Source organism: Lepidochelys kempii, chromosome 12, assembly GCF_965140265.1.
Source record: "Lepidochelys kempii isolate rLepKem1 chromosome 12, rLepKem1.hap2, whole genome shotgun sequence".
Classification (NCBI taxonomy): Eukaryota; Metazoa; Chordata; order Testudines; family Cheloniidae; genus Lepidochelys; species Lepidochelys kempii.
The window spans coordinates 34,180,904-34,193,169 of NC_133267.1; the positions used below are offsets into that span (position 1 = coordinate 34,180,904).

The 12,266-nt window shown below is 40.2% G+C and overlaps 1 protein-coding gene across 1 annotated transcript in view; it reads left to right on the forward strand.

Moving 5' to 3' along the window:
• Positions 1–12,266, forward strand: part of CDH13 (cadherin 13) — a 789,423-nt gene that overhangs the window by 645,278 nt on the left and 131,879 nt on the right. The window contains exon 8 of the mRNA XM_073308069.1: positions 5,737–5,877. Within this exon, the coding sequence (XP_073164170.1) occupies positions 5,737–5,877 (141 nt within the window). The remainder of the gene's footprint in view (positions 1–5,736; positions 5,878–12,266) is intronic.

Below are 12,266 nucleotides of genomic sequence, written 5' to 3' on the forward strand. Positions count from 1 at the left end.
ACTATGACTCCCAGATTGCTTTTTGCAGTACTCCTTCCTAGGCAGTCCTATTTTGTATGTGTGCAACTGATTGTACCTTCCTAAATGGAGTACTTTGCATTTTTCCTTATTGAATTTCATCCTATTTACTTCAGACCATTTCTTCACTTTTGTCCAGATCTTTTTGAATTTTAATGCTATCCTCCAAAGCACTTGAAACCCCTCCTAGCTTGGTATCTCCACAAGTGTACTCTCTATACCACTATCTAAATCACTGATGAAGATATTGAATAGAACCAGACCCAGAACTGATATTCCCTTCCAGCTTGACTGTGAACCATGGATAACTACTCTCAGGGAACAATTTTCCAACCAGTTATGTACCCACCTTATAGTAGCTCCATCTAGGTGGTTTTTCCCTAGTTTGTTTATGAGAAGGTCATGCAAGACAGTATCAAAGCCTTACTAAAGCCAAGATATACCAAATCTGCTGCTTCCCATCTATCCAGAAGGCTTGTTACCCTGTCAAAGAAAGCTACTAGGTTGGTTTGACATGATTTGTTCTTGACAAATAAATCCATGCTGACTGTTACTTATCACCTTATTGATTGCTTAATTCTTTGCTCCATTATGTTTTCGGGTACTGAAATTAAGCTAGCTGGTCTGATTTTGTAAGCAACTAGTTTTTAAGTGAGGTGAAACTTGAAGTACCCTAGACAAATCAGACACCTGAAAGAAGTACAGTAGTCTGGAAAGGTTGAGAACAATTGATTCATAGTATTCTAGGAATTTTTACAATATATTTTGCATATTGTATATGAACAAAAGATGATCTCCAAATGCCCCAGTTCTGCTACCTTGTGACTTTAGGTAAGTCACTTAACAGTTTCTTGAAGAAGGTTTGGATCTGGGTTTAAATTATCTTCTGGTCCATATCTTTCTATATGTAGTCAAGAAGTTCCATTCTATCTTGAAAATTACAGTGCCATCAATTTTATTATTATTATTATTTTATTTTATTAATAATAATAACCAAATCTTCTCAGATTCAAAAAAGGGTGTCAAAAATATTATTCATTGCAATGTCTCCTAACGTCCAAGTTCTAAAAAAGGCCCAACTGCATAAGTACTGGAATATTTAAAATGTCACGGCGTTTACTGGTCCCAGTGTAGAAATTTTACAAGAGAACCTTTTCTCTTTAGATTACAAGGCCCATTTTGTCAGACTCCAAGATTCAGATAAATATTCTACTTTTACTGGCTTATCAAAATGGAACCTGCTGTGGTGCAACCATTTGAAGCTGTTAAAAGTCAACCATCGCTTCCCAAATGATTAAATCAAAATGACCTATTTCAATAGGTTAAGATGTTTCCAATTGATACATATCTTGCAATTATCCAGTGTATTGAATTTCTTCTTCCTGTATTACTCTTATTGAAATTCAGTTACCGTCAGTGCAACTTACCTTTCACATATGTGTACTTGTACGCCCAAACTTTGGAGAAGGTTGGATACACTGGGACCTCACATCTCCCTTGTTTGAAAGTATTTAATACAACATTTAAACTCAAATCTTTAGCCTTTAGTATCACTTTGCTGATTACATGTATCTGATATTGGTGAGATATTTTCCAATAAAATGCCCTTGCTATGCAAGTACTTTATTCTGAATGAGGCAACATCCTGGTGGTGACTGATTTTTCTAACAAATATTTGATGTAATATATTTTCCTATCTGATCATTATGGGTTGCTCAGGTTTTAAACGTTGTTCTGAGCAAAACTTGATCTTGTACAAAAAAATCTCTGGAATTCCTGATCTTGATACCTTCCTGCAAAGCTATACTAGGTACTAATTTTTTTGTAAATATTTGTTCAGAGTGATGTACCTCATCTGTTGTTCAGTTCATACGTGGACAGAATGGCAAAATGATGACATTCTTAGGATTTACTAAGTGTACTGAGCAGCTTGTCTTTCTCAAGTGTTCTTTGGGTTCTTAATGCAGTTTACAGATTGTCATTTTCAATCATAAATGCATTGTTTTTGCCAGAACAATAGTATTTGATTAATTAGCTCCTGTTATTAGCTGATGAGGACTAACATAGGCAACAGAGACAGAGCTAAGCACATTCAAGACCCACCACCAAATGAAGCCGATTCAACCAAGGGAGTGAAGGTATAACTTGTGCTTATAAAAAGCAAAAGGAAATACGAATAAACATTATTGGATAAAGGCTGGAAAAGGGTTAGAAAAATTATTTTTTTCCTGTTAAGACCGCCATCTGGAATGCCATATCTTTTAAACCATATAATCACACAGAAATGGATAATAATCCCATCCACCCCCACAAATATCAATTATTGTCCTTGCTGATATTCATAAATGTTTTACCTAGACCATCTTTGAATATCTGCAGCAATGGAGTTTCACAGATGAAAAGGTTGTTCCATAGTCAGACTACTCGTACTGCAAAATGTGTTTTGGGTTTGTTTTTGTTTGTTTGTTTCCCCCTCCTCTCCTGCATCTGAGGCTGAATTACTCCTTGCACAACTTCATGTAATTGCTCCTAGTTTGCCCTCCCTGCAGCACCTGGAACAATTCTTCCTCCTCAATTATGCAGATGTCCTATAAATGACCATTGACAAGTTCAGAAATCAGGAGAGTGATGCTCTGGAACTTACTGGCTCTCAAGGCCTCCCCTTACTTGTCTTGCCAGAGCCCACACAGAATTGATTTCTGTTGGTTATATTCATATTATTGAACAGCATAAAATATAGGTCCTGATTCAGAGCTATGCTGTGGCTTACTCCCACACGGTGAAAGGGTCTTACATCAACCAGATTTCCCAGCCGAGGATCCTCCTACACTAGTGGGCTTTTTATAATTAGATAATGTTTGCAAGGCACTTATCAAATGAAAGCTATTAGAGAGAAGCTAAGTGTTACTATTTGTTTCAATGTCCTTAACAACTTCAAAGGGACTTTTCAATGGAGAGAGAAAAAGAAAGATGTCTCTTAAATATACTTGACAATCACATAGGCAAAGTTAACTGCTAATAAGTACGAACTAGTGAGTTGAGCTATTAAATTCTAGAAATATGAGAAATGCTGAAAAGAACCTCAAATACAATATTTTAGTGTAAAGGGAATCTAATTGGGTCACACTTCTTCTCTCGGGTAGGATATGCCAGGAGTTGCTTTTTTTCTAACACAGCAGGGTGACAGGACTAGATGCATAAACTGCTGCACTGCAGAGAAGTGTGAAGTATTCATAATAATATGAAATGCGACTCAAAGCTCAATGTTTTACACATTTCAATGTGAGCTTGAACACTGGACTCTTGTCTTGGAAATATCTGCTGAGACATGCACTATTTCCTACCGCTAATGGACGCCTTTTCAATGGAAAATGGGCCAGCTTTCAAATAAAAAAAAATGACCCATTTTAAGCATAAATAGGCCTATTTTTCCAGTTAAGTCAGCTTACAAAACATGCAATAAGACATGATTTTGCAAGTTTTCTATGCAATAATAGCCATTTTTTCAAAATAATGAAGAAAGCTAAATTTGCAGGGGGGAGTGGAGGGTAGGGTTTCCAATACAGCCTGAAAAGAAACAACTGAACATTTTTAAAATGAAATTCTGTGAATTTTGCCCAGCTAAGGCTTATACTTATACCCAGGATCATTCCCTGAGTCATGGATACTGCAGTGATATTGCTATATGTACAATTATATACTGTCCTGGAGCCTTAAAATCCCAGTAGGGGATTTTCTGCCGTCCATAATGAACTGCATGCAATAACATTTAGTTTCTATGTAAAAGGGCACACACCTCTTGCAGGATAGGTGGGATTTTAAGGCTTAATAGCTGAAGGTTTTCTACAAAACTATGTTTTCAGTGTTTAGCATCTCTCCTAGTTTGGGCTGCCTGAACGGCAAGATTCTTACTGAACCATGGTATTGACCAGTTGCCTTTGGAACCTTTCCTGGTGGCCTGCAGATGTTTTGAGAACCAAAACATGGGTGCTTTGGGGTTTGGCAAGGGAAAATCCCCATGAAAGGCTGTCTTTTTTATAAAATGGGCTGCACAGTGTGTAATTTGGAGGACCCCGGCAGTGAGCTCTTAGCTGCAAAGAGGCTGTCTTGGGAGCTTGGCTTGTTAAGTGATAGTCAAAGAGGCTTTTTTAATTTTAAATGGCAGGGGGTTAATTGCTGGGGGACAAATTGTGTCCCAGGCGCTACAGTTCTGCTGCGTGAGGCAGTGATGGTATTTGGAGGGGCTCGGGGACACATTTGTTTTCTCTGCAGCATGGAACTCAGCACCAATTGGCTCCCTTTATGACAGCACTCCAGATACATGTTTGAACACAGCTATTGAGCATGCAAGATATTTCTACTACATAACATTAAAGGTGACTACAGCACCTCTCCATCTTTGTTCTCCATGGACAATGCAACACCTATGGTTGATAGATAGATGGTCCCACATGAGACCATAGAATCATAGAATCTCAGGGTTGGAAGGGACCCCTGAAGGTCATCTAGTCCAACCCCCTGCTCGAAGCAGGACCAATTCCCAGTTAAATCATCCCAGCCAGGGCTTTCATACAAGTAGGGAAAATACTCATTTTAAGAAGGGCCCATTCCTGTCTTCAGTGAAGTCAGTGACCCCCCACTTGGTAAGGCACCTCCCATCTTTTCATGTGCTGTTTATTTATACCTGCCTACTGTATTTTTCACTCCATGCATCTGATGAAGTGGGTTATAGCCCACGAAAGCTTATGCCCAAATAAATGTGTTAGTCTCTAAGGGGCCACAAGGACTCCTCATTGTTTTTACTGATACAGACTAACACAGCTACCCCTTTGAAACCTGTTAAAATGGTTTATGAGTTCAATGGGAGCAGGTTTAGGCACCAAATAGTAATTCCATTTGATGATATATAACAGTAACCTTTTCTCTGGCAGGCCACCATCTATGCTTCCATGCCCAGCACAAAAGGTGAATTGAGAACACTGTGGATGCCCCAGTGTGGAATTCACTCTGGGCCCCATTTTGGCTTTTAAGTTATGGCCAGCATTGGAAAGGTGGGATGGGATGGGACTTGAGAACGGGTTGTGCTGCAGCACGAGCATGGAGACCTGCTGCTCTCTAGTTCTTTGATGGGTAGGTACTCAGATGATGAGCATGGCATAAAAACTGGTTGGTTAGATAGATCTAATGCGCTAATGTCACCATATCTAATTCTTTTGTGCAAAGATATTGCTTTCCTACTTCTATTACTTCTGAATATTTGGATTACCATTTAAAATACTATGTGCAGAGGACATTAGGCTTAATACAATAAAGTGTGAGTTTATATTCGGTATGTGACTTTAGGATTTAATTATATAACTATCATAACATTAACACATCATGTGACTAAATATTGGTGCATTGAAGTGAAACTCTACCCATAAAACCTGGGAATATTTTAATTTCTGTCCCATTTCACCATACAGTTGAATAATTGTGTAGCTTATACACTGTTCACAAACATAAACCCATTATATCTTGCTTCATATTGTATTTTAGATAAAATTTGTCATCCCAGTCCCTGGAGCCCAGGGGAGAGCCACACTCTCTCAGTAAAGCAGTAACTCAAATAAATGTTTGGCCTATATTGTATCAGACCAAATTGTATTTTGTTGTTGTTGCTCTTGATGTCTGAAGTAGAGGAAACTGAATTTTTGATCTCTCAATTTTTTTTTCCAGACGATGGAAAACCCTAAGTATGAGCTTATTATAGAAGCGAAGGACATGGCTGGTCTTGATGTGGGATTAACTGGCACAGCAACAGCTACCATTGTTATCGATGACAAAAATGATCACCCACCAGAATTCACCAAGAAAGAGGTAAGAATTTGCCAGTTTTCTTCTATTAATCTTTGCATCCAATTGTACTTAGTTCTGTTTCTGAATATAAAATAGCATTATTTTATGAGGGAGGGGAACACTTAGTCGGCTTTATTTCAGCTTCTTTGACCCACCTTTTCTAGGGGCACCCTCACACGAGGCATGCAGGCCATTCCTAAACAGGGCTGCTTGGAAATCTTGGTAGCTACCCCATGCACCTCCCTCAGATCCCTGCGACCATCTTGCCAAGACCTTAGGCTCATACGCCAAGGCAAAGTCATGGAGGAGCGGAAGCTACCATAAACCTGTCGTCTGCCCTTTAAACCACTGATCCAGAATCCAAAGGCCAAAGCGAGTTTGGACGTTCAGTGACATAGAGGTTGTAGCTTCTGCCAGAGAGCAACCTAGACAGAGCTGCTAACTGCCTATCACTTCAGCATGAGCACCTTTTCTATCTGGGTGAGATCCTTAGCCTTTCTTCAGCCAAGAAGTATGCACAAGGCAGTGGAGGATGGAGTTTAACATCATGCCCAGGACAAACTTTTATCGGAAAAGCGGTGATCAAAAGCATTTGTTTTCTTACCTTGTATATCTTCTTAAGCAAAACCTGACCTGAAGAAGAGCTCTGTGTAAGCGTGAAAGCTTGTCTCTTTCACAAGCAGAAGTTGGTCCAATAAAAGATATTACCTAACCCACCTTGCCTATGCAAAACCAGTCAGCTTTGGCTTACATGGATTTCAGGAAATTGATACACAGGAAACAAAACTCAGAGCACTGCAGGATCCTTGGACAGTGTTCTGGCTCTTTGGACAGAGTCCCCGGTCTCTGAACCCTTCAGCATTTTCTCCCCTCTTGAAGTTTGCTCATTGTACCCTACTGCTTTTGGGCTCAGGTTGACATAATTTCCCTGGGGGATATATCTAATAAATTCTCCCTCCCTTACATCAATACACTTCCATACACCATTTAATATAATTTCCAAAGGCAGAACACAACCAAACCCCAAACATTATAACATAAAGTACTGCACAGAAATGGGCTGCAGGCGATGATAATATCTAAATTAAGCCTACAGAGCTATTTCCCTCCTTTCTCCCGTAGCGGGGAGTCCCATCACTGTAAACCTAGCTCTGGGTCATATGATAATATGACACTCAGCTGAAATCAACATGTTTTGTCAAGAAGCCAATGAATTTCAGCACTTTACCTTTGAGACCTGCCAGCTTTCAGAGTTTGGTAATGAAACTCTGGTCCTGATGCCTTTTAAATTTCACCTGTTCTGTGTGATAATTTTCTGCCCCACAAGATGAATTCTATTGAACAATACTGAGTGCCTGGAAGAAAACAAACAAACACAAAAGACATCACCTGTCTGTAGAACAATGGCATTTTAAGCTTGTATCCCTGTCATGACAAAGCTCTTTGGCTTCAGACAAACCATTCCCCAAATCCTTCCCTTTCTGCCCCCCACCTCTGTTGTCCAAAAAGGGCAAAAGATTCCTGGGAGCATTGGTTAATTTCACCAGTCAGTTTGACACCCAAAACCACCTGTTTTCAGATTTGGCTATAAAAGTTTCACAAAGTTCTGCAGTTTACAGGAATATTTCCAGATTGTAGGAAGTGAACACTAGAGATGCTGAATATAATATAACTTTGAAAGGGAGGGGGGAATTGTATTATTAAACGATTATTTTCTTCTTGCTGCTGTTTGTTTTTTCCCCTGTTTAATTTTATCCACTTGGCAGTGTTTCATTTTCAAAAGAGTGATAGCAATTTCACTCTAATAATTATTCTGTCAGCAACTGAAGATTGAGGGACCAGACTGAAAAACAAGGATTCAGAACAGCTTTTCTTGGCAGTAAAAATGTGGTCCTAAATGCCAACAACACTAGCTGCTTTCAGCAGGGTGCTTTTACCAGAGCACCACTAAACAATACCACAAACAGTTTCTAGGGCCTGATACAAATCTTATTGAAGTGAAAAGGAGCCTTTCCTTTAATTTATAGTGGCTTTTGATCAGGCTGTTAATCCTGTTAGAATTATGTCCTTGGATCAGGCCCTTAACCCTGTAAGAGCTATTTCATTAGGACTTTTAGTTAAAATAGGTATATAATGTTGTATAACCATAGGCTCCCCATTGATAGTTATAAGTACACAAGAAGACTCAACATGATAAAAATAGGAAGCCATTCTATTCAACATTGCTACCAGTTAGGCTTTCACATGCCTACTTCCCTGAATTTCTACCATTTCCCTCAATCCTCCTCTTCTCCAGAATTAACTACATGTCTGTCTTGAAATCATTTTTATGGTTAGCTTTAATAATCTTCTTTGGTAGTTTAGGCCAACATTTCCAACTGAATGAACAGTCTGTTTCTGAGAAGTTCTGAACACCTACACATTCCATATAAGTCAGTGGGACCTGATCTCAATGAAAACCCGACCATTTGCCTTTATAACTATAAATTTAGGCAGCTAACTTTAGTCACCCAGGTTTGAAAAGTTTGGCTTTAGATTATATGTTTGTTACACTCTATCTGAAATGCTTTTCCCTGATTTCCCTATTTAGTCCTGTTGTCCTCATTTTTATTTTTTGCAATGTATCCTGGTTTGATCCCTTTCATTATAGTTTAAAATAGTAGCTTATAATCAAAAATCTTCTGCTTTGGTAAAGCTGAGTGCTGAAAACAAGCACAATCCTGGGATTTTTCAACCTGCTGCCTTCAGGATTTCAAGTCAGTAAATGTCGCCAGTGGACAGGATGGCTCAGAAAAATATTTGTAATTCATAAGTCAGACGCTTTCATTTGTAGATCGGATTTACTGCTCAGATGCAGTCCATATTTAATAGTACTTGAAAGTATTTTTTTCCTTCCGAATTCAGTGGCTTTTGGTGGCCTCTTTCCAGTTTCTAGCAATGTACCATCCCATCAAGCAACACCGCATTTATATCTACTAGTCAGTCTTAAAAACCAGGCGTGAAATGGCAACAAAGAGTCCCTGGTTCAGAAAAGCACGTAAGCGTGTGCTTGCTGTTAAGGATGTGCAGAACGTTCATTGACTTAAGACAGGGTGGAACTGAAGTACCTGCCCAAGTCCCCGCAAGCCTGCTCTCGCAAATCTAAGCCAGAAACCAAACCGCACTTCTCACCCGTGTGATTCCTCTGCAAGTGCCTGGGGTGGGTAGTGTGAAGATGTTTGCATGGCTGCTGCCTGTGGTATACTTATTCTGTGTATAAAGACACCGCTGACACAATAATGTTTAAAAGAAGAGAAAGGAAAAAAGAAAAGATAGCTTCTACAGGATAGCTTTTGAGGCAGAAAGCTCAAATACAATAAATGATTTGATTTAGAAGTGCTATCATCTTTTATTTACTTTGAGATTGGCTGCTTTATATGGGTTCTTTTAGTATTGATGTATTTTTTTTTCAAACTATCTCCCTTCTGTTTATAGATATTTTCTAACAGTCCCCTTTCTCTTTTATGAAGCAAATACATATTTAGTGGCCTGCTTTATCTTCTCACAACATAATTTCTACTGAAAATAGCTTTTGCTTTTATTTTTCATGGTGTTATGAAGGTAGCTCTATTAAGTTATGTTTTAAATGTTCACTTTCCATTGGTGAATTATGAGGGCCAGATTCACTGCTGATCTGACACAATGGAAGTCACTGGAGTTATACCATAGATGCATCTGGTTGTGAATGTTGTTTGTTGTGTACCTAATAAAAAGTCTGGACACTGCATTAGTGCAATGCTAGGTTCTCCAGTGTAGGTACAAAGTGGAAGATTGTACAGTGTTCCTTAAAATGTTTTCATTTTTTATTATCTTGCTGTCTCACTGGAAGTCCAGTGATTTTTATTGCTTTCCCCCAAGTTGGAAACCAGTGTTTACATTCCTGTTTCTGAGATGTGCTAGATCACTTAACAGATATTTTCTGTAAATCCCCAGTGCAAAATAACCTCAGCTTTGTTTGAGTCTGTCTGTTCATTAAAGGTGATTTTTATGTTTTGATGCCTGAGGCATCTCTTCCCTTTCCCCTGCCCCCTGATAAGCTCTGATTTTACAGTATATGTCACAAATAGTGTTTTTGTAACTATTCTTGAATAGTGATAGTTTTGCAATTACTCCTTAAGAGCCAATTTTTGGACAACTATTCAAATCACATTTAAACTGGGTTTTGTTCAGTAGTCTTACTGTAGACTGGCTGGACAGATTCATCATCATAGAATCATAGATTAGGGTTGGAAAAGACCTCAGGAGATCATGTAGTCCAACCCCCCTGCTCAAAGCAGGACCAACCCCAAATAAATCATCCCAGCCAGGGTTTTGTCAAGCAGGGCCTTAAAACCTCTAAGGATGGAGATTCCACCATCCTCCTAGTGAAATAGTTTTTTCTAGTATCCAACTTAGACCTCCCCCCACAACTTGAGACCATTGCTCCTTGTTCTCTCATCTGCCACCACTGAGAACAGCCGATCTCCATCCTCTTTGGAACCCCCCTTCAGGTAGTTGAAGACTGCTATCAAATCCTCCCTCCCTCTTTTCTTCTGCAGACTAAATAACCCCAAGTCCCTCAGTCTCTCCACATAAGTCATGTGCTCCAGCCCCCTAATCATTTTTGTTGCCCTCTGCTGGACTCTCTCCAATTTGTCCACATCCTTTCTGTAGTGGGGGCCCAAAACTGGACGCAATACTCCAGAAGTGGCCTCACCAGTGCTGAACACAGGAGAATAATCACTTCCCTGGATCTGCTGGCAATGCGCCTACTAGCAAAGCTCAATATGCCGTTAGCCTTCTTGGCAACAAGGCACACCGTTGATTCATATCCAGCTTCTCGTCCACTGTAATCCCCAGGTCCTTTTCTGAAGAACTGCCACTTAGCCAGTCGGTCCCCAGCATGTAGAAGTGCCTGGGATTCTTCCATCCTAAGTGCAAGACTCTGCACTTGTCCTTGTTGAACCTCATCAGATTTCTTTTGGCCCAATCCTCCAATTTGTCTAGGTCACTCTGGACCCTATCCCTACCCTCCAGCATATCTTCCTCTCTCCCCATCTTAGTGGCATCCGGGAATTTGCTGAGGGTGCAATCCATCCCATTATCATTAATGAAGATGTTGAACAAAACCGGCCCCAGGACTGACCCCTGGGGCACTCTGCTTGATACCGGCTGCCAACTAGACATTGAGCTGTTGATCACTGCCCGTTGAGCCCGACGATCTAGCCAGCTTTCTATCCACCTTATCGTCCATTCATCCAATCTATACTACTTTAACTTCTTCAGCCTCTACTGTGCATACAATGTTGCAGTAGCCACCACAGTCATTTTCTCCCTGCTCCTGGGGTGTTTTAGCCAGTAAATCTGATAGATGAAATTCTTTTGGCTCCTCCCGTGGCTCCTCCCTAAATGCCCTATGATGTGGATGCTGATTCCTCAGACAGAGAACTGTGCCCTCCTGCTGCCGTCATGGCCTTAATGTTTATGGAGGGCAGAGGCAGCATGTTGGTGTTTGCCCTAATGGTGTTTTTAGGGCTCAGTTATGCAAGGTGCTGACCATCCTGGCCCTGATCCAGAAAAGTGCTCCCATTGAATTCAGTAGGACAAGTCAAGTCCTTGCAGTTAAGCATGTGCCAGATACTTTAATGGATTGGGTTCTGACTGCCCAGCACTTGGTGAGATCAAGCCAAAAATGAAAATGCTTATGAATCAGTAATCCAGCCTCAAAAAACAGCTATCTTAAAGTATGCAACCTATTCCATTTGATGTATGTCCTTATACCTTGCTGATCACTATTGTGTCTGAGCAGTAGTGGCAGACACTCAAGAAATGTAGGCCCAAAATGTAGCTATTCAACAGCAAACTCTCAAACTCCTCTGCATATGTAACCCACACACCTTCTGGGCGTGGTGTTCTGTCCCATCTAGTGGCACCGAGACCTCTCAGAGAGAGAGTAAAATGAGTTTGCTGTAGAAGCCTTAGCTAACAGCCAGACAGTTTTTGGCTCTTGTAGTAGAGGCTCATGCACTATGCTTCAGAGGTCCCAGGTTCGATCCCGCCAGCCGATGACTGGGGTCTGTTGGTGTTACACATACTTTCCATAGGTTTATCTAACTGCAATTTAAATGCCTAAAAATAGCATTTTGCAGGTAAATGGTATTTGGTCTTGACCGGAAACTTAAGGATAAAATTTCAGAAGTTTCTCCCAAAATGTTCAAACAAGGTAGCAGATGTGTACACAAGACCTTTAATTGCTCGCCAGTTTCATAGGTGATTGCCCATATGCACAATAATAGTGCATATAGATAGAAGTGCTTGCGGATTTTGTGGTGATTTTTTTCCTGGGAGCTCTGAAACACTGTGGCTCTGCTTGTTTAATATTAGTGGATTTT